Genomic DNA, 23756 nt, shown 5'->3' with positions numbered 1-23756 from the left:
GTAGCTTACAGCTGTGACACCTCTTAATAAAACAATGAGCCCAAACTTCAGTGTCTAAGAGTACTTCCTCCGTTTGCTGCCCAGACTCAAGTGGAAAATACACTTCAGTAGATTTGTGGAATTCAGTGGCACGTTCAAGGAGTACAAAACAGCCGATGACAGTTATGGTGATCCCAGCCCAAAAGGAAATATCCATCAGATCAGTATGAGTCACCTAAATGGCCTGATTTGAGAATTTCGCCGAAAGGCAACTGATTTGCATGTACATCAGATGCTTGAGAGTGGACCAAAATTTCCAGTCCATTTTCCACTGCCTGACCAAACTCCTTCCCAAGCCCAGATATTTGCCTGTGCGGCAATTAGAGCTATATTCTACTTGGACTATGTGCACCTATCAGCCGCCAGAGTCTCACTGGCCAAAAAAGCTTGACATGACTCCTACTGGAGGATAAATCTGATACTCTTTTACCCATTAGATATGCTTGTAATCATTATGGGAGTGAAAGCCTTGGTATTGGCCCAGTGGCGGGAGACAAAAACTCTATTCCAGGGGTGCTCAATGCGCTGATCACAATCGACCGGTCGATCGCGAGACGGCGTCTTAAAAAAAAAAAAAAAAAAAAAAAAAAAAAGCCAATGTTCACTATAAATGTGCGCATGCGCAATTGTGCACCGCTGCATGCAAAAAAATAAAATACAATCCAATGCAAATTGAAAGTATAACATACAGCTATTCGTTTTATGGCATTTTGCAATGTGATTCAATGAGTGAGGCATGACTGTTACATCCAATGGCAAAATTCACATATGCACTGTAGGAAAATGAAAAGAAGAAGCCACTGGTTTCTTTGGGCAGCACACGGAACTCTAACAACGACCGCTGCTCCCCCACACTCTCTTTTCCTAGGTTACCTTACACACACACACACACACACACACACACACACACACACACACACACACACACACACACACACCGTGCTCTTAAAGACGTACACTCACAATTACAAATGTTACAGTACTTACGCAAAACAACAGGAAGCAGAACTGGAGGTAGCAGAAATGAAGATGTTGAGGTTCTCACTTGGAGTGAGCAGGTTGGATAGGATTAGAAATGAGCTCATTAGGAGGGATAGCCAAAGTTGGATGTTTTGGAGACAAGATTCGAGAGAACAGACTTCGATGGTTTGGACATGTTCAGAGGCGAGAGAGTGAGTATGTTGGTGGAAGGGTGCTGAGACGAGAGAGTTAGTATATTAGCAGAAGGTGTCATGATCCTCCCGGTTCAGCACGAGCTGTGCGGGTGTCCGCGCAGGTGCGCTGATTGGAAGGTGCACACCTGCGCCACATGCAGCCTGATTATGCTGTGGATTTATATGGCCGGCGGCAGTTCGTATGATCTTCATGTCCCGTTCGTGTGCTCCGGTATCCCTGATCGAACCTGTGTGTACCGACCTTCGTCCGTTCTCCGACTGACCTTGTAAGCCTGACTCCTTTGATACTTCTGCCTGCGTTGATTGTTCTCCCGTGTACCGTCTCCTGCCTGCCCGCTCACCTACTCTCTTCGCCCGACGTCCCAACTACCGCTGCTGCACCGGACTGCCTGCTCGATCCCCGACCTCGGCATATAATAAACGCGTCTCTTCTTGAACTACCTTGCGTCTTCCGAGTTCCTGCATTTGGGTCCTACTCTCGTTCCGATGGGACGTGACAGAAGGGTGCTGAGGATGGAGCTGCCAGGCAAAAGAGCGAGAGGAAGACCAAAGAGAAGGTTGATGGATGTAGTGAGGGAAGAAGACATGAGGGCAGTTGGAGTTAGAGAGGAAGATGCATGAGATAGGCTAAGATAGAAAAAGATAAGCTGTGGGGACCACTAACGGGACAAGCCGAAACGAAAAGAAGAAGAAGACCGTACTTACGCAGCCCATCAATGTGTTTTATAATGACAGCGTCCACCACCATTGCTTTAGTTACCAACAAAGTCTGGGCAACGTAGAGCAGAGACGAGCTAGACATGCTGGTTATGTTTACTTTCGATATTAATGGAGAAAGTTAAACAAGAAATGCTGTTGTTTTAAGATGCAATGACTGTCGGAGTATGTGAATAATCAAAGAAAAAGTGGATGAGATTTTCTCTTTTACGAGTGGGAAAGGGCTGATCTCAAACCAAAGTAGAAAGTGCAGATTGAGATGGTGTGTAATTTTAAAATTTCACCTTGGCACAGCCTGATCCAGGATGAAAGCACAGACAATACAGTGCACAAAAAGCTAATTTTGTATTTTAAATATATTATCATCATCATCATCATCATCATCACGCCCCCACCCCAACCCCACGTCGTCGTTAACTCGCGAGAAGCTGGCTGCTTGAAAAATAGATATTTAAGTAATTAAATCTGGGCATCCCTGCTCTATTCCATGAAATAAGGCAGTCCACTCAAAAAAGGTATTTTCAGCAAGGGTCAAAACAGCAGGTCTGAAGTGCTTTATTTTAATTTTGAAAACAGTGTCATAAGCATGTGATTAAAACACCTGGGGGCCATTTTCGATTGAAAAAAAACAATGCATAAACCTAATGCATAAATGTCCCTTTTAAGAATGTCTTCCATGAGGTAAGAGTAACTCACCTCAATGTAAGATGATTCTTTACCCTGTTGTTCTTCTGTGACAATCTCTTCATATAGATCCATAGATTCTTTTAGCTGTGAAGGATTTGGAGAACTCTCTGGATAAGAAAAAAATACCACAAGTCACACATAAATTTAAATGACAAAAGAAGCTATTCAAAAGACAGAGCTATTTACAAAAGAATTTTTTTTAGGGATGCACGATAACTTATTTCATGAATACTAATAACCATTAACTCACTGCTTCACCAAGATGTTGCCAATAAATTTTGGAATGGTTTATATCCACTGCATTCAACAATTTCCAAATGGAGCACCCCAAAACTCAGGTAAATCTGGAGTTGGGAGCCCCTACTTATGTGTAGTATAAAATTGTATTTTAATATAAAATTGTTTTTATAATTGGATCTTATTATTTATATAAAATATAAATTTAAGAATGTAATTACTAACACCCCATCATTTATTATCATTTATTAGATGTACAGTGTGCATTTGACCATTCACGGTCCACCGTTCATGGCCTCACAAATTTGCAGATTTTTCTCGCCAGGTTATTTTTTTTCAAATTTACCATATTTTCCCAATCAAAAAGGTCATTAATTTTCTTCTATATAGACGAGATGCCACATTTGACATGGCGCCGTGCAATGTGGTGCACCTTATATGTCCACTGAGTTCCAAAATTTTCAAATTTTGTGTGACTCGTCCAACAAAGTAAACTTAAACAGAGTGGTTACACTTTTAGCATGTATGTAAGATACCATATCATGGCGCCCACATGGCAGTGAGGAACAATTGCATTTCACATCTGGAAGTAGAAGAAGCTTACCTTCTTCCTTTTCTTTCGGCTTGTCCTGTTAGGGGTCGCCACAGAATGTCATGTTTTTCCATCAAAGCCTATCTCCTGCATCTTCCTCTCTAACACCAGCAGCCCTCATATCTTCACTCACAACATCGATCAACATTCTCTTTGGTCTTCCTCTCACTCTTTTGCCTGGCAGCTCCATCCTCATCACCCTTCAAGCAGTATACTCACTCCAATCACTACAGTTTCTCTCTTGGTGCTTGTCATAGGCTTTCTCTAGATCCACAAAGATGCAATGAGTTTTGTACTTTTTAATTAGCATTCTCAAGGCAAATAATGCATCTATCGTACTCTTTCTAACATACTGTTGCTCGTAAATACTTCTGTCCTGAGTCTTGCCTTAATTACTCTTTCCCATAACTTCATTGTGAGGCTCATCAACGTTATTACTCCAGTTCCCACAGCTCTGCACGTCGCTGTTGTTCTTAAAATGGGAATAAGCACACTTTTCCTCCCTTCTTCAGAGATCTTCGCAGCCGCTGGTATTTTGTTGAAACTCCACAGCCACCTCTCCAAATTGCTTTCATAACTCCACAGGTATGTCATCAGGAGCAACTCCCTTTCCTTGTTTTTTTTAATCCTTTTTAGTGTACTTCTAAATTCATCAACAACTTCTCAAGGTATTCTTTCCATCTATTTAGCACCTCAAATAATGCATCTGTGGTACTCTTTCTAGGCATGAAACCATACTGTTGCTCGCAGAAACTTACTTCTGTCCTGAGTCTAGCCTCCACTACTCTTTCCCATAACTTCATTGTGTGGCTCATCAACTTTATTCCTCTATTGTTCCCACAGCTCTGAACATCACCTTTGTTCTTAAAAATGGGAACTAGAGCACTTTTCCTCCATTCTTCAGGCATATTTTCGCCCGCTACTATTCTGTTGAATAAGTTGGTCAAAAACTCCACAGCCATCTCTCCAAATTGCTTCCATACCTCTACCGGTATGTCATCAGGACCAACTGCCTTTCCATTTTTCATCCTTTTTAATGCCTTTCTGATTTCCCCTAAGTAATCATTGCCACTTCCTGGTCCTTCACACTTGCCGCTTCAACTCTTCCTTCTCATTTTCTTCATTCATCAACTTCTCAAAGTATTCTTTCCATCTATTTAGCAAACTACTGGCACCAGTCAACACATTTCCATCTCTATCCTTAATCACCCTTACCTGCTGCACATCCCTCTGTCTGGCCAACCTGTAGAGATCATTTTCTTCTTCTTTCGTGTCCAACCTAGTGTACATGTCTTCATATGCCTCTTGTTTAGCCTTTGCCACCTCTACCTTTGCCCTACGTCGCATCTCGATGTACTCCTTTCGCCTCTCCTCAGTCCTCTCAGTATCCCACTTCTTCTTCGCTAATCTCTTTCCTTGTATGACTCCTTGTATTTTGGGGTTCCACCACCAAGTCTCCTTCTCCCCTTTCCTACCAAAAGACACACCAAGTACTCTCCTGCCTGTCTCTCTGATTACCTTGGCTGTCGTAGTCCAGTCTTCCGCGAGCTTCTGCTGTCCGTCGAGAGCCTGTCTTACCTCTTTCCGAAAGGCCACACAACATTCTTCCTTTCTCAGCTTCTAGTTCTCTGCTCTACCTTTGTCTTCTTAATCTTCCTACCCACCACCAGAGTCATCCTACACACCACCATCCTATGCTGTCGAGGTAGACTCTCCCCTACCACTACTTTACAGTCAGTAATCTCCTTCAGATTACATCGTCTGCACAAAATATAATCCACCTCCGTGCTTCTACCTCCGCTCTTGTAGGCCACTATATGTTCCTCCCTCTTCTGGAAATAAGTGTTCACTACAGCCATCTCCATCCTTTTTGCAAAGTCCACCACCATCTGTCCCTCAAAGTTCCTTTCCTGGATGCAGTACTTACCCATCACTTCTTCATCACCTCCGTTTCCTTTTCCAATATGTCCATTACAATCTGCACCAATCACAACTCTCTCGCTGTCTTTGATGCTCAGAACTACTTCATCTAGTTCCTTCCAGAATTTCTCTTTCAACTCTAGGTCACATCCTACCTGTGGGGCATACCAGCTAAACACATTATACATAACACCCTCAATTTCAAATTTTAGTCTCATCAATCGATCTGATACTCTTTTCACCTCCAAGACATTCTTAGCCAGCTCTTCCTTTAAAATAACCCCTACTCCATTTCTCTTCCCATCTACTCGGTGGTAGAATAATTTAAACCCTGCTCCTAAACTTCTAGCCTTACTACCTTTCCGCCTGCTCTCTTGGATGCACAGAATATCAACCTTTCTCCTAATCATCATGTCAACCAACTCCTGATCTTTCCCTGTCATAGTCCCAACACTCAGTTGTAGGCTCTGTGCATTCCTCTTTTTCTTCTGACGATGGATCCGTTTCCTCCTCTTCTTTGTCTTTGACCCACAGTAGCTGAATTTCCACCGACGCCCTGCAGGTTAGCAGTGCCGGGGGCGGGCGTTGTTCACCCAGGCCACCACGGATCCGGTATGGGATTCTTTAGATGAACGCTCATATTTGTTTGGCACAGTTTTTACGCCGGATGCCCTTCCTGGCGCAACCCTCTGCATTTATCCGGGCTTGGGACCGGCCTACAGATTGCACTGGTTTGTGCTCCCATAGGGCTGCATTCTCTGATTCACGCACATATATTCCGTTTTACTTCGGCTAATCTTCATTTCTCTCCTTTCCAGTGTATGCCTCCATCTTTCTAATTGTTCCTCCACCTAATCAGAACTGATCCGTGATGCAGTCCCACCTCCACCTTGAATTCTTCTGTCACACAGACGGCACACCTCACCACTGTTCTGCTCCCCTCATTATATTTCCTGTACAATTCTGACATTTCTTCGCCACACTTATGCATGCAGTACCACAGTTCCTCTCTTGGTATACTGTCATAGGCTTTCTCTCGATCCACAAAGACACAATGTAGCTCCTTCCAAGTACTTTTCCACTAGCATCCTCAAGGCAAATAATGCATCTGTGGTGCTTTTTCTTGGCATGAAACCATACTGTTGTTCGCCTCCACTACTCTTTCCCATAACTTCATTGTGTGGCTCATCAACTTTATTGCTCTACAATTCCCACATCTCTGCACATCGCCTTTGTCCTTAAAAATGGGAATGAGCACACTTTTACTCCATTGTTCAGGTACTCCTCGCCCGCTAGTATTCTGTTGAATAAGTTGGTCAAAAACTCCACAGCCACCTTCCTAAATTGCTTCCATACCTCCACAGGTATGTCATCAGGACCAACTGCTTTTCCATTTTTCATCCTCAAGTGCCTTTCTAACTTCGCCTTACTAATCATTGCTACTTGCTGATCCGTCACACTTGCCTCTACTATTCTTCCTTCTCTCTCATTTTCTTACTCATCAACTTGTCAAAGTATTCTTTCCATCTATTTAGCACACTACTGACACCAGTCAACACATTTCCATCGCTATCCTTAAATCACCCTTACCTGCTACACATCCTTCCCGTCTCTATTACTCTGTTCAGCCAAACTCTCGAGATCCTTTTCTCCTTCTTTCGTGTCCAACCTGGTGTACAATACCTTTGCCCTACGTCGCATCTCAATGTATTCCTTTCGCCTCTTCTCAGTCCTCTCAGTGTCCCACTTCTTCTTCACTAATCACTTTCCTTGTATGACATCCTGTATTTTGGGGGTCCACCACCAAGTCTCCTTCTCCCCTTTCCTACCAGAAGACACCCAAATACTCTCCTGCCTGTCTCTCTAATCACCTTGGCTGTAGTAGTCCAGTCTTCTGGGAGCTCTGCCTGTAACATCGAGAGCCTGTCTCACCTCTTTCTGAAAGACCACACAACATTCTTCCTTTCTCAGCTTCCACTACATGGTTCTCTGCTCTCCCTTTGTCTTCTTAATCTTCCTACCCACCACCAGAGTCATCCTACACACCACCATCCTCTGCTGTCAAGCCACACTCTCCCCTACCACTACCTTACAGCCAACAACCTCCTTCAGATTACATTGCCTGCACAAAATATAATCAACCTGCTTGTTTCTACCTCCACTCTTGTAGGTCACTATGTTCCTGCCTTTTCTGGAAAAAAGTTCACTATTAACATTTCTGTCCCTTTTGCAAAGTCCACCACCATCTGTCCCTCAAAGTTCCTTTCCTGGATGCCATACTTACCCATCACTTCTTCATTGCCCTTGTTTCCTTCACATGTCCATTACAATCTGCACCAATCACAACTCTGTGTGTGTCTGTGATGGTCAGAACTACTTCATCTATTTCTTTCCAAAATTTCTCTTTCAAATTGAGGTCACATCCTACCTGTGGGACATAGCCGTTAATCATATTAAACATAAGACCCACAACTTCAAATTTTAGCCTCATCATTTGATCTGATACTCTTTACACCTCTAAGACATTTTAGCCAGCTCTTCTTTTAAAATAACACCTACTTCATTTTTCTTCCCATCTACTCCATGGTAAAATAAGTTAAACCCTGCTCCTAAACTTCTAGCCGTCTGACTTCCAGCTGCTCTCTTGGATGCACAACATATCAACCTCTTTTCTTATCATCATGTCAAGGAACTCCTGAGCTTTTTCTGTCATAGTCCCAACATTTTAAGTCTCCACACTCAGTTGTAGGCTCTGTGCATTCCTGTTTTTCTTTTGCCGACAAATTCCCTTTCGTCTTCTTCTTTGTCTTCGACCCACAGTAGCTGAATTTCCATCGACACTCTGTAGGTTAATGTTTGGCGGGCGTTGTTAACCCGGGCCACGACAGATCCGGTATGGCATTCTTTCAATGAACACCCTTCGTGCCCTATTGACGCAACCCTCTGCATTTATCCGGCCTTAGGAACAGCCTATAGATTGCACTGGCTTGTGCCCCCATGGGGCTACATTGGTTAGCATCATTCAATAAATCTGCTAAACTGACGAAGTTCTCACATCAATTTTGGATTTCCAACAATAATCCTTAGAGACTAGACGGGTAGGAAGGAAGACAATCTTTCGACAATATATACCATCTTCTTCATGTTGTATACACCGTAAACTGGTCAAAACAAATCAGAAGTAGTAAGTGCTTAAAATTCGAATAACTGGTCAACCCCATTAATCTCATTGTAAGGGCGCATCAATGTCAAAGATGATGATGGTACCGAGGTTTCTTTACTTTTTCCAAATCATACCAATATTTAAAACCCCCAAAAAGAATTTCAACATGTGGATAAGCATATTCATATTTTTTTTTTTTTTTTAACAATTCAACCCCAGATTAAAGAAATGCAATTTGGAGGTCTCCAAGGATGCTGGAGGCCCAGGTCAAGCATACTTTCTATTTTATTACTGGCTGCAAATATCACAGAAGTTGTAAATTGAATATACACTCATAAGAAAGTTCTAGGTGCGGAAGAGGCACAGGTGGAACTCTTGTTCAACCAGTTACAAATAACTTCTTCATTGCCATGTCATCACAACAGCTGTTCAAATCTTGCTATAGTTAAAAAATGATTTTAAATTAACCGCTAAGTATTTTCGGTGCAATAATTGACAACCCCCTGTGCCCATCATCCATGTGAGACAAAAACATTTGAACAATGGCACTATAACACTCTAGTTTTCCTCAAGTTGTCCATTAAGGGTACATTCTCTACGTTTGCAATACTGATGTAAGGTATTCCTCCATCTCATTTTCTAAAGGTATTTTCAACTACATAGTCTGTCAATAAAAGTTGTTACCCTCAATTCCACACTCACTGTCAAAACGCCAGTTGGACAGTCGGCTAGAATTGCACCCATTTGGAAAGAAACTGATCTCAGCAGCCTGTTTATGTTTTGATACAGGAAATGAAATAAGTGTCTTGGGACAAGACAAAAGCCGCATGGGAAAAATATTTTAGTGATGTGCTGCTGGGTGCGGTGAAGCAGCGATCTAGAATGTTGCTTTCCCTGGACAGTCGAGGTGCTGCTTGCTTTTAAGAGGGTTCATGTTTTGAGTTATGCTTTGTTAAAAGTCCCCAATAGAAATGTGTGAAACTGGATGCTTTTTATCAAGTTCATTGAATTGTTCAGGGAGCATGCTCAGTCCAGCGTTTGTCAGTCTGGAGAGGACTCTATACATCCACGAGAATCAGAGGTGTTTGGCAAGTAGAATGAAGAAATGCATTTTCCAAAATTACTCTTCGTAACCAAGCAATGTGGAAAGTTTTCAGTAGTTATTGATGGAGTTTTAAAGTGCCACCGACATGCCTTTATACATTTTAAGAGCGATATTGTTTTGAAAACTTCAAGTAATATTATTCATAACAATGTCTATAGGAAAAAAAAATGGCCGAGGAGTTGTCCTTCATGCGCAAACTTGTGGAAGTCTCACTCGACATTCCAGTGGCAGCCATACTGCCTGCAACGTCATTTACGTATGTAACACTGGGACAGTTGACATTGAGAAGACGCTGTGCCACCTGCAATGGGAGACGAACAAGAGAGATTTTTGGATTTTTCAGACGCCCCTACTCACACGGAAGCTCTTTTTGAAGAACATCTCACAATTGAGTGAAATGACTGGGGCATTATTATCCTATTGTTTTGAGGCATATTTAGATGAACAACACTAACGCCGTCACCCCCCCAACCTTTTTTTTTTTTTTTTTTTAATAGCTCGATCCCCCCCCCACCTCTCATTTGGAACCCACAATCTCGTCCTTTGCACCTGTACAATCAATTTTTCACGACAAACCATGTGTTTTGGATACATGTGAAGAGTGAATCCATCCTCTCGAGTGTTCAAGCAATATCCAGCAATACGAGGAGGCATATTGGCTAACGCACAAGAAAAAACTGATACTTTCCCATCAGTAAAAGGGGTAGAACCCGTCACTATGGGCATCTGGAAAAAACGTCACTTCCTGCTTCTTCTCCAAAACAAATGGCTCGAGAGGATTTTCATGGTGGGAGATACAAAAATCCATATTCAACAATATCATGATGTGTTGTGAAGAAAAGGATGGGTCTATTCCAGCTCCCTCTTTTTCCATTAGTGGCACTTTAAGCAACAAATATGGTGGTCTGGCCACAAACTAAAATGACTTTCACACCCCTGATATAAAAGATCAAGAAATCATTTTTATCTGATATTACCTGAAGTGGAGAAATTGTTGAGATCAAGGTCATCATAAAGATCCAAAGAATCTTCACTGACAGCAACTGTGGATTTTAAAATTGTATTAGAAGACTAGCTGATCATAAAAGCACTGGACACTGTACACAGTAAACATTGATCTAAAAACAGGGCTTAAGCTTTTTCATATGGTGAGGTTTTTTTAATTATATGTATAATTACCGATACCAGTACTGACAGTTAACTGTTATTTCGTAGTCCGGTTTACAAGCTAGTCTCCAAGCTAATGGGCTACTGAGTTAAGAAGCTGAACACCTCACTCCACTGTAGAGAAGTAATTTAAAACGTGAGTGGCTGACTGAATTGTTGTGTGAATTAGTCCCCTTTGAATAGAAAAACAGAAATACCAAAACATAAACCTCAGTGGCATATCAACATACATTTACAGTGCCTTGTGGTCCCCTTGAACTTTTCAACCTTTCGCCACATTTCAGGCTTCAAACATTAAGACATAAGATTGTTTTTTGTCGAGAATCAACAACAAGTGGGACACAATCGTGAAGTGGAATGAAATTTATTGGATATTTTAAACTTTTTTAACAAATAAAAACCTGAAAAGTTGGGCGTGTAATATTATTCGGCCCCCTTGCATTAATACTTTGTACTGCCACCTTTTGCTGCGATCACAGCTGCAAGTTTCTTGGTGTATGTCTCAGTTTTGCGTCGAGAGACTAAAATTCTTGCCCGTCCTTTCTTGCAAAACAGCTCGAGCTCAGTGAGGTTGGATGGGGAGCGTTTGTGAACAGCAGCTTTCACGTCTTCCCACAGATTCTCGATTGGATTCAGGCCTGGACTTTGACTTGGCCATTCCAACACCTGGATACGTTTATTGGTGAACCATTCCATTGCAGGTTTGGCTTTATATTTTGGATCATTGTCCTGTCGGAAGATAAATCTCCGTCCCAGTCTCAGGTCTTTTGCAAACTCCAACAGGTTTTCTTCCAGAATGGTTCCGTATTTGGCTCCATTAATCTTTCCATCAATACTAACCATTTTCCCTGTCCCTGCTGAAGAAAAGCAGGCCCAAAACACGAGGCTGCCACAACCATGTTTGACAGTGTGGATGGTGTGTTCAGGGTGATGAGCTGTGTTGCTTTTGCGCCAAACATATCATTTTGCATTGTGGCCAAAAAGTTTGATTTTGTTTTCATCTGACCAGAGAACCTTCTTCCACATTTGGTGTGTCTCCCAGGTGGCTTGTGGCAAACTTTAAACCAGACTTTTTAAGATATCATTGAGAAATGCCTTTGTGGCACTCTTGCATAACGGCCAGATTTGTGCAGTGTACAGTGTACAGTGTACATCAGTCAACATTGGATCATTCAGAGATCCTCACTGAACTTCTGGAGTGAGTTTGCTGCATTGAAAGTAAAGGGGCCAAATAATATTGCACGCCCCACTTTTCAGTTTATTTGTTAAAAAAGTATAAATTACCCAATAAATTTTGTTCCACTTAACGATTGTGTCCCACTTGTTGATTTTTGACAAAAAAATAAAATTTTATATCTTTAAGTTTGAAGCCTGAAATGTGGCAAAAGGTTGAAAAGTTCAAGGGCACTGAATACTTTCACAAGGCACTGTACATACTAACATTGCCACGTCATTTAGCATGATGGAGGTCGGTTGTATATCCGGTGCAGTCGGTGGTTGTTTCTATAAGTTATTAAAAAAAAAAAAAACGCGTGAATTTTTCTCAAGTAGAAGCGCATTTTACATGTGAATAAGCTAATGCGTTCCAAGCCCCCTGCCAAGAGTAAGCATTCAAAGCAGTACGTGATGTAAAGAATAATAAAAATTATGTTAATTTCCTTTTGGTGTTGGGTGAGTCCGAGAAGTAAGTGAGGTGAGTGACAAGCAGAAGGCATCGTGGGGAACGCAGGAGGAAGCCAACATTTGAAATCTGAGAAAAAACACGTTCTAATGTATGCACGCCTTATTACTTGGGGCTTATGGTGAAGATAAATAAACTTCACAAAAAGTTGTACTTTACCATTGAATGCTAGCGTGATTCGGTGACAGTTGAGTGTCTAAGGAAATTGAAAACCATCATGGGTAAAGATTGAGCTCCCTCCTAGCCAATGGGAAGCCAGGAAGATGCTACGGCGATGGCCAATGGGGGAGCACCTCTATCGGGCAAGACAAACCAAGATACAGGATGTCTACGTTTGGTGGAATTTGGGGGCTGCAAATCCAGCGCCTATTTGTTCCTTTCGAATCCCTAATTTTCCTTCATAACTGGAGACAATGTTTTTCCAATGAGGCGTTTTTTTTCATTTCATTTCAATTTTTTCATTACTCGAGACGTTCATATGTAGAAGTACCACTGTAGTTAAAAACGAGATCTATGGCGCATACAAGTACATTTGGGAGCCTCATATTCACACCATGCACAAACAGTAACACTGCACATTTACGTCTTGACAAAGCATGCAGGGGTTTTCCCGATCTTTTCTGAATGGCATCTTCATGTTGAAAATGCTGTGAGTGGCTGACAACCAGTTCAAGGTGTACCTTGCCTCCTGCCCTTCGATAGCTGGGATAGGCTCCAGCATTCCCACAACGCTTGTCAGCATCTCAGATAATGGATGGATGTTGAAAATGTACTTCTGATTGTTTTGACGAAGAGAATATTTCACCTCTGTGAAACCGATTTAAATTACATTGAGATTTGGCTTGTTAATTTAAAATGCGGTGGTTATATGCATTTTCACTCAGTTCGGGCTTCTAAACCTTTCATATTTGACATTACAGGAGGCTACATGTAAAGCAGGTATGTCTTGCAGCTCTCTATTTCAGACACGGCAGGGCACTTGGGGGTCCATATGAGATCGCCCAAGCAACCATGTCACCTCAGTGAGTCCTTGGGGTACTGTTGGGGAACTGAAACCCACGATGCGGCTTGCTCTGGTCACCCTTTTATTTATTTTTTTTTAAGGGGGGGGGCAGAAGGTGTGTTTCAACTACAGGGGGAATCACACCCCTCACCCTCCCTGATGAGGTTTATTCAGGGGTGCTGGAAAGTCTCAGAATTTCAGATTGAGCGGGAACATTGTGGTTTTCATTCTGCTCGTGGAACAGTGGACCAGTTCTATTCCCTTGGCAGTGTCCTTTGTGGTGGATGGGAGTTCGCTCAACCAAACTACGTTTTGTGAAATTAGAAAAGGCAATTGACTGTGTCCATCGGGGAGTCTTGTAGGGGGTCCTTGGGGGGGATACAGAATACCCTGATACAACCTGTGTTAGAATTCTGTCCAGACTGAGTCGTAAGTTGGAGTCATTCTGAGTGAGGGTTGGACTTCGCCAACACTGTACTTTGTCACCCATTATCTTCATAAGTTTTATGGACAGAATTTCTAGGCGCAGCCAAGCCACAGAGGGGTCTGGTTTGGTGGCCTCAGGATTGCATTTCTGCCTGGAGATGATGTGGTTCTGCTGGCTTTATCAAATCGGGATCTCCAACTCATACTTAAATGTTTCAGAGCCGAATGCGAAACAGTTGGAATGAAAATCAGCACCTCCAAATCGGAGACCATGGTCTGAAAAGGGCAGCATGCCCTCTTCATTTCGACGAAAAGATCCTGCTTCAAGTGGTAGAGTTCAAGTGTCTTGGGGTCTTTTGAAACAGAGAGGGAAGAATGGAATGGGAGATCAGCAGGCGGATCATTGCAGTGTCTCCATAGATGTTGACTTTCCATTGATCCCTTGTGGTGAAGGAGCTAGGCGAAATGGCAAAGCTCTTAATTTACCTGTTTTAATACAGTCCTACCTTCACCTATGGTCATGAGCTGCGGGTGACGGAAAGAACAAGATCCCGGGTACAAGCAGATGTAATGAGTTTCTTCTGGAAGGTGTCCAGGCACTCCCTAAGAGATGGATGCTCAAAGGATTACTCCCAAAACACATCCAATCATCAGTTAGTGATTACGAAGCAATTTCTTTCAATCTCAAAGTTGGATCAAATTTAGGACCACCACCAACATGCCGCTTCAATGGATCCCTATTGAAGGACGCAGATTTTTATCACCTCCCATAATAATTATAGAGGTATCTGATAAGTTAAAGAAACGTGAGAACATATGTGAGGTTGGATCATCTTTATTTGGAGGGTATACACTGATTGTATAATTGTACATTGTATAAAGCTTATGGGATTTGGGAAATGGCAACCAGGTTTTTAGTGCTTGGTGGCATTCTCCGGGTAGTCTGCCATTTTTTTTTTACCTCTTTACCTCAGCTCCGGTCCTCACCTTGCCCGATCCAGATGGGCAGTTGGTTGTTGAGGTTGATGCATCGGATTCAGGGATAGGGGCGGTTCTCTCACAGAGAAGTCCCAAGGACGGAAGATTGCAGCCCTGAGCGTTCTCATCTAAAAAAACTAACTCCAGCAGAACGAAATTACGAAATCGGAGACCACGAACTTCTAGCTGTCGAGACAGCAATGTCAGAATGGAGGAATTGGTTAGAGGGGGCCCAGGTCCCGTTCTTGTTATTAACAGACCACAAAAATTTACTGTTTTATTTTATTTATTTTTATTGACTATATTGGGTCAGCCAAAAGGCTTAGCACCAGGAAAGCTACATGGGCACTCTTCTTTACGCGGCTTTGCTTTGTGATGACGGGGACAAAGAACAGGAAACCCGATGCGCTGTCACGTGTGCATGCTGGGGGAAAAACTGAGTGCAACTTTGTGCGTATCCTCCCCAAAGCTTGTTTCATCTCACTCTTCACCAGGGAAATTGAAACTCAAGTCAAAGACGCGCTAAAGCACTCCAGCAGTCCTTAAGGATCTCCAGATGACAGGCTATATGTCGTTCCCCTGCTAAGAGGAAGAGTAATTGACTGGGCCAACACCAATCACACAGTGTGTCACATAGAGCAAAGTTTTGAAAGACGCTTCCTGAACAGTACCTGGTCTCATGAGTCGTACATTTTGGTTTCACAACAGGACCATTTCACTTTACATGATATCTAAGCATCCAACGACATGATCTGCGGCTATGTTGTTGCGTGGCAACGATAGTGCACATAACATCCTCATGTACATCCTCCTGATAAAGATATCGCACATAAACAAGTAGTATTGCCTTATTGTCAACATCTGTAGATTCGTCCATCTGGAGTGCGTACGAAGGTGATGTATGAATACTCTCCAACAACAGAGGTACTTGTGGTATTTTTTTAACAGTGTCCCCGAGAAGTTCACGGCAAATGTCTTTAGTGGAGGGCAGTATCAATTCTTCACCAGTAGTGAATGGCTTTTTAGCCTTGGCAATATGGTTAGCCACCAAGTATGATGCACTCTGTGCATTTGCATTTATTGATGTGGTGGCCGTCAGTAATTTCTTCTGTCCTTAGTGTTCCATTTTTTTCCTTTCAAAATACTTCGGGGGCTTGTCTTTTAATCCAGGGTGCTTGTTCTCCAAGTGGTGAAGCAATTTTGAAGGCTTCATTGCCTCGTTAGAAAGCTGTTTGCTGCGTTTTTTCCAGAGCGGGCTTGGTCTGTGGGTATCACCTTTCGCAATAAATCCATATTTAAAGTAGAACTCCTGGTATTGTCTAATAAAAGCTTTATTTCTCTTGGAAGTTATAGGCTCTTCTTCTGTCTCTTCACTGGGCTTTCCAAAGAAGTCTTTTTTACTCATTTTGCTAGCTAGGTAAATATTTGGCCAAGTGAATCTGGTCATTTTTTTAAATAAAAGACTGTTCTGACTCGAATAATAAATACAAAGGAAAATTATTTCTTAGGTGGCCCGGTGCCAGTTGAGCCACGGACCAGTGCCGCTCCGCGGCCCGGTGGTAAGGGAGCACAGATCAAGTGTTATATTCCCTCGTTGGACGGGGTGCTTATATTTCGGGAGTTTGTCGTTAAGTTTAGCGGTGTTAAAATCTCCTAGGATAATGAGCGGTGAATCTGGGTGTTTTTTCTCAATCTCGTTTACCTGCTTGGCGAGCATCAGCAGTGCTACATTCATGTTAGCTTAGGCTGGAAAGGAAACACCTACGAGAATGAAAGAGGCAAATTCACATAGCGAGTAATTGCAGTTCAAGAACGACGATTCCAAAAGTGCACTGCAGTGTGTGCTGAGCTGTGTAACGTCTATGCACCAGTTCTCATTGATATCGCATATTCCACCGGCTTTTGATTTTCGTGCAAAATCCAATGCGGTCCGCCTGATAAAGATGAAAGCCGGGTAGCATAACTACGCCGTTGGGGGCACTTCCACAAAGCACAGGGTGGCAAAATCTCTTTGCAGGTCTTGATAGAACCTGAGGTTCATCCATTTTGTTGGCTTGGAAGCGTGGATTCGCAAGGTGAATCAACGGAAGCACCAGTCAGTATCCCCTCCTGCGCAGTGGAACTTGTGTCCCAGCTTCCGAGCCTCTGTGCACTCTTCGGCACGACGTTTGTAGAGAGCGCCGACGATTAACTCCGAAAAAAGATTCAGCAAATTAGTGAGAGTTGTCAAAAAAAAAAAAAAAAAAGAGAGAGAAGAGGCTCAAATGGTTTGCAAGTCATTTCATGTGTACGTGACACCTGAGATAACCAAAAAACACAAATGTAAACAGTACCAGGGAGCACGTACCGAGTTCACCCACCTTTTTACAAATTATGACCAAAAAGAAGACAGCAGGTTTTTTTCCAGCAATGCTGGTCCAGCCGAAAGAAAAGCATTTACTATGGAAACGAAGCTTAACATCAAAAAGATCAGCGAAAGGAGTAACACCGACGAACATTGATAAAGACTTGGGCTTCAGTCGGTCGACAGTGGTGATAGTTATTAAAGGGGAAATGCAGTGCTTTGCATGAACAGTGTATCAATAGGTCATGTAATATGTACCCTATTTTGACAATGTCATGTTAAATCCTCTATGATTTAATAGTGTTTTGAGTAGATTTTTATCGACAATGACGAATTTTCGGGGGCGCAGCCATTTTTGCGAGTCTTCCCGATCAACCGATATTGCTATTTCTTTATCAGATGAGGATAAATCCGAGAAATCAGCGCTGGCCATAATGGTGTCCCAAGTAATCCAGCATTTGGAACGTCACTGTACACGTAACATACGCCCAAGTAAATCATGTGACTTGCAAAAATGGCAGCACCCCTGAAAATTCGTCATTGTCGATAATCTCAAAACACTGTCAAAAGAGAGGATTTAACATCACATTGTCAAAATAGGGTACATATTGCATGGTCTATTGATACACTGTTCATGCAAAGCACTGGATTTCCCCTTTCAGGACAAAGCACATATTTTAGCACACAAAGGGTTTCACCCCTGAGGGATACAGTGGTCACAAAGCGATTTTTTTTCCATGAAGAAAAACAAAGCAACATTCTTTGATCATTGCTGAGAAGGAAAGATTACTTCCGTTATGGATAGAGGATCAGAGTCAACATAGGTTTAAGAGCAGCCTAATGTTCATGAAGGGAAAAGGCATGGCGTATTTGCCTAACTTTGAAAGAGTAGAAAGGTAAGGTAATTGAGGAGGAATTTATCACGAGCATATAATTTCTGAGCAATATCAAAGCAGAGCCTCCCCTCCTTCTTCGCCATCCACTTCTTGCAGTAATGGCAAGTACAGCATCTTTTTTTTAATTTTAATATATTTTAGTTTTTAATACTTATTAAATACTCATATCATAAACTATTTTGATGTAATTTTTTTACTTTACGCACCATCGCTCAGTTTGCGCTAAGTCCCAGGCGCCATTACTTGGTTAACTAACAAGTTACACTGCGATTTCTAAGAACCGAGAATACATGTACATGGCAATGGTGAAACTCGATTAACCACTAACACGATTGGATCGTTATACTGTATAACTCTGTTGTCCAAATCGAGTAATCTGCCGTAAACAAGTTTAGTTTATGTCGCAAAATGCAGATATTTACGCTACCGAGCAAGTTAGAACAGCATATGATAGTCGTGCTTGTGCTAGCACTAAGCTGAACTTGCAGCTCAGAGCCCACCACCGAGAGGCAGGCGCACGATACCCTACCCCCCCTGAAATTTTCTCAACGGATTTGCACTTATCTCGAGAATGGTTATTTTGATCTGAAAAAGTCGGAAATCCGCCGATCGGCGGAAAATTCTCATCCCTGACATTAAAATAATCAGTTAATGATTGTCAATGCTCAACCCTAATTATATTAGGATTGGTAGGAATTTAGTCATCCTGCCCTTTGACATCAAATTAAGACTTCATGTGGCCCCTGAACTATAAGTGTGTTTGACACACATTACATCAGAGGTGATCCTCACTCAACAGCCAACCTTGGGGTGTATTCACACATGCCACACTTGGACCGCTTTAAACTAACCAAAATTAATTCCACCATTGGTCTGGATCATCAATGCAGGTGTAAATTAGGGCTGCATGATATTTTGCTTGCGCATCGGCTTCATGATGTGTTATACATGAGCACATAACTCACATTGAAGGGTCCACTACGATGTTGGTCAACTATAATGTACGGTGAATCAGCCAATATTTAAAGTGAGAAGCAGACACGAGCCTTTTAGACATCTTCAAATGATAAAAACAAGGATAAGCACCGGACAGCGTATAATGAAGCCCTTTGAGGGACAAAGGCCAGTGCAACCTTGACGGCGGTCACAAGTTGGGATAAAGGCACAGGGTGGCGCCAGGAAGGGCATCAGTCTTAAAAACTTTGCCAAGCAATTATGATGATTCCTACAAAAAAAAAAAAAATTCTGCACCGTATCAGCCACAGACTGGGTAAATATCTTCCACTAGCTCAGTACACTCACAGTACCCTGATAGTGCCTCATCTTGGCCTGAGCTCAGAAGCTAAGCAGGATTAGTCATGTTAAGTAGTCGGGTGAAAAACCACCAAGAAATACCATATTCTGGGGTAAGCAAGTTGGCCACTCACCTGCTTCCGTAAGAAAATTTTGAATACAGAAAACGGAATTAAGCCCTGTGTGTGCATCATGGCACTGAGAGCTCATTTCCAGTGATGGGTTGGACTACGCCAAGGCTGCACTTTGGAACAGATTCTGGTCATAACTTTTATGGAAATAATTTCGAGGCGCAGCCGAGGCGTAGATGGGGTCCAGTTTGCTGGCCTTGATATTGAATTAGTGCTTTTTTCAGACGATGTGGTTCTGTTTGCTTCATCAAGCTGTGATCTCAAACTCACTGGGGCGGTTCGCAGGCAAGTGTTAAGCAACTGGAATAAGAATGAGCACCTCTAAATGTGAAAGATGGTCATCAGTCGAAAAGGGTGAACGTCAGGGATTTAGATCTTTCCCCAAGTAGAGAACTTCAAATATCTTTGGGTTTTCTTCACAACTGAGGGAGGAATAGAACCGTTGATTGACAGGCAGATCGTTGCGGATTTTGGATCAAGATCTTGTGGTGACAAAGGAACTCAAATGACAGTTGAAGCTCTCTATTTACCAGTCGATCGACCTTCCTCACTTCACTGTGGTCACGAGCTGTGGGTCATGATTTTAAGAACAAGATTCCGGAATACAATTTCACAATCTTCACCAAAACCTGATTGCCTCCATACTTGTTGAATCAAGAAATCACTTCAATAAAACCTGTTAGAGAATGTAATGCAGCCCAATAGTTGCACAAGCCAGTGCAATCTGTAGGCACCATTAACCCGCAGGGCGTCTGTAGAAATTCTGCTACTGTGGGCCGAAGACAAAGAAGAGGAGCAAACTGGATTCGTCAGCAGAAGAAGAGGAATGCACAGAGCCTACAAATGAGTGTAGGGACTTTGCATGTTGGGACAATGACAGGAAAAGCTCAGGAGTTGGTTGACATGATGATTAGGTGATTGTGTATCCAAGACAGCAGGCGGAAAGGTAGTCACACAAGAAGTTTAGGAGCAGGGTTTAAATTATTTTACCATGGAGTAGATGGGAAGAGAAATGGAGTAGTGGTTATTTTAAAGGAAGTGCTGGTGAAGAATGCATTGATGGTGAAAAGAGTATCAGATCGAGAGATGAGACTAAAATTTGAAATTGAGGGTGTTATGTATAATGTGGTTAGCGGCTATGCCCCACATGTAGGATGTGACCTAGAGTTGAAAGATCAATTCTGGAAGGAAGTAGATGAAGGAGTTCTGAGCATCCCAGACAGCGAGAGAGTTGTGATTAGTGCAGATTGTAATGGACATATTGGTAAAGGAAACAGGGGCGATGAAGCAGTGATGGGTAAGTACGGCATCCAGGAAAAGAGATTTGAGGGACAGATGGGAGTGGACATTGTAAAAAGGATGGAGATGGCTGTAGTGAACACTTATTTCCAGAAGAGGGAGGAACATATAGTGACCTACAAGAGTGGAGGTAGAAGCACATAGTTGGATGATATTTTGTGCAGATGATTTAATCTGAAGGAGATTACTGACTGTAAAGTAGTGGTAGGTGAGAGTGTAGCTCAACAGTATAGGATGGTGGTTTGTAGGATGACTCTGGTGGTGGGTAGGAAGATTAAGAAGACAAAGGTAGAGCAGAGAACTAGAAGCTGAGAAAGGAAGAATGTTGTGTGGGCTTTTGAGAGGTGAGACAGGCTCTCATTTGACAGGACTAGCTCCCAGAAGACTGGACTACGACAGCGAAGGTGATCAGAGAGACAAGCAGGAGAGTACTTGTTGTGTGAAAGGGGAGAAGGAAACTTCGTGGTGGACCCCCAAAAGTACAGGAAGTGATACAAGTAAAGAGATTACCAAAGAAGAAGTGGGACACAGAGGACTGAGGAGAGGTGAAAGGAATATATTGAAAAGCGACGTAGGGAAAAGGTAGAGGGTACACCAGGTTGGACACGAAAGAAGGAGAAAAGGATATCGACAGGTTGGCCGGACAGAGGAATAGAGATGGGAAGGATGTGTAGCAGGTAAGGGTGATTAAGGATAGCAATGGAAATGTGTTGACTTGTGCCAGTAGTGTTCTAAATAGATGGAAAGAATACTTTGACAAGTTGATGAATGAAGAAAATGAGAGAGAAAGAAGAATAGATGACAAGTTAAACTTTTATATTACAGGAAGTCATACAAGGAAATGGGCTAGCGAAGAAGAAGCGGGACACTGAGAGGACTGAGGACAGTTGAAAGGAATACAATGAGTCGTGACGTAGGGCAAAGGTAGAGGTGGCAAAAGGTTAAACAAGAGGCATATGACGACATATACACAAGGTTGGACACGAACGAAGGAGAAAAGGATCTCTCCAGGTTGACCAGACAGAGGGATAGAGATGGGAAGGAATTTCAGCAGGTAAGGGTGATGAAAGATAGTGTTGACTGGTGCCAGTGGTGTGCTAAATAGATGGAAAGAAAACTTTGAGAAGTTGATTAATAAAGAAAAGGAGCGAGAAGGAAGAGTTGAAGAGGCAAATATGAAGGACCAGGAAGTGGCAATGATTAGTAAGGGGAAAGTTAGAAAGGCACGAAAGAGGATGAAAAATGGAAAAGCACTTCGTCCTGATGACATACCTGTGGAGGTATGGAAGCAATTTGGAGAGGTGGGTGTGGAGTTTTTGACTAAACTTATTCAACAAAATATTAGCGGGTGAGAAGATGCCTGAAGAATGGAGGAAAAGTGTGCTGGTTCCCATTCTGAAGAACAAAGGCGATGTGCAAAGATGTGGGAACTACAGAGGAATAAAGTTGATGAGCCACACATTATTAATTATTAACACATAATGGGAAAGAGTAGGGGAGACTACACTCAGGACAGAAGTAAGTATCTGCAAGCAACAGTATGGTTTCATGCCTTGAAAGAGTATCACAGATGCATTATTTGCCTTGAGGATGCTTGTGGAAAAGTACAGAGCAGGTCAAAAGGAGCTACATTGTGTCTTTGTGGAGCTAGAAAAAGCCTATGACAGAGTGCCAAGAAAGGATCTGTGATACTGCATGCGTAGGTCTGGTGTGGCGGAGAAATATCTTGGAATCGGACAGGACATGTATGAGAGTAGCAGAACAGGGGTGACAGAGGAATTTGTGGTGGAAAGGTGAGAAATGAAGATCAGCCAAAGTAAAACAGAATATATGTGCGCGAATGAAAGAGGAGGAGGGGAGGGCGCAGGGAGAAGAGATCGCAAGGGTGGACGACTTCAAATACTTGAGGTCAACACTCTAGAGCAGTGGTGAGTGTGGTAAGGAAGTGAAGAAACAGGTCCAAGCAGGATGGAACAGCTGGCAGAAGGTCTCAGGTGTGTTATGTGTGGGTTGTTTTTTTTTTTTTTTAAAACTCAAGTCTTGAATCTTGTCAGAACAGGTATCACCCAAGGGTTCTGATACCACGAAAATTTGGAACCTAAATTTTTTTTTACTTTAAGCAAAAATGTAAATCATTGCACATTGTTTTTGTAACATTTGGTGTAAAGTGCTTTGAGGCGGTATAATTTTTCTTTTTTCCCACAAGTATGATTATTTTTGTTTTCCCTTTAAGGTTTTTTTTTTTTTCTCACTTACAGGTATGAACTTGGTTGAGGACGACCTACTAGATTAGATAATTGGAGAAGAGAGAAACCCTCCTATTCTGTCATTTATAAAGGTATTATTATCCCACTGTTAATGAATGTAAATTAATTGTATTTTTTCCTTCTTTCTTTCTGTTTGTATATAAAAATGTAGAAAAACTCTGCTCGGATGAAGGGGAAAATTTATAAAATAGTGGTGATGATGTACGGATTAGAGACAGTGGCACTGAAGAGACAACAGGAAGCAGAACTAGAGGTAGCAGAAATTAAGATGTTGAGGTTCTTGCGAGGCGTGAGCAGGTTGTATTAGATTAGAAATGAACGGGACAAGCAAAAAGAAAAAGAAGAGAATGTGACACAGGCTACAAAATCTCAAGAACCAATCCATCATGCCACGAGCCACAGAAATTCAAGAGGAAATGAGAAAAAAAAGTGATTGAAATCCAACATTCTGGAAAACGTTACAAAGCCATTTCCAAGGCTTTGGGACTCCACCAAACCACTGTCAAGGCCATTATCCACATGTGGAAAAAACTGGGAACAGTGGCACAACTTGCCAGGAGTGGACAAATAACTAAAATTATTCCAAGAGTGCAACAACAACTCATCCATGAGGTCACAAAAGAACCTTGACAAACA

General features: G+C 42.3%; 1 protein-coding gene across 4 annotated transcripts in view; it reads right to left on the bottom strand.

Moving 5' to 3' along the window:
* Nucleotides 1-23756, bottom strand: part of casp8ap2 (caspase 8 associated protein 2) — a 102935-nt gene that overhangs the window by 68325 nt on the left and 10854 nt on the right. For all 4 annotated transcript variants that reach the window (XM_061812807.1, XM_061812810.1, XM_061812809.1 and 1 more), the window contains exons 3-4: nucleotides 10613-10678; nucleotides 2628-2725 (exon numbers count right to left, since the gene is read on the bottom strand). In XM_061812807.1, the coding sequence (XP_061668791.1) occupies nucleotides 2628-2725; nucleotides 10613-10678 (164 nt within the window). The remainder of the gene's footprint in view (nucleotides 1-2627; nucleotides 2726-10612; nucleotides 10679-23756) is intronic.

This window comes from Syngnathoides biaculeatus, chromosome 23 (genome assembly GCF_019802595.1).
Source record: "Syngnathoides biaculeatus isolate LvHL_M chromosome 23, ASM1980259v1, whole genome shotgun sequence".
In the NCBI taxonomy this organism is placed as follows: domain Eukaryota; kingdom Metazoa; phylum Chordata; class Actinopteri; order Syngnathiformes; family Syngnathidae; genus Syngnathoides; species Syngnathoides biaculeatus.
Note: the sequence above shows the minus strand (reverse complement) of the source record. Positions and strands in the feature narration are given on the sequence as shown.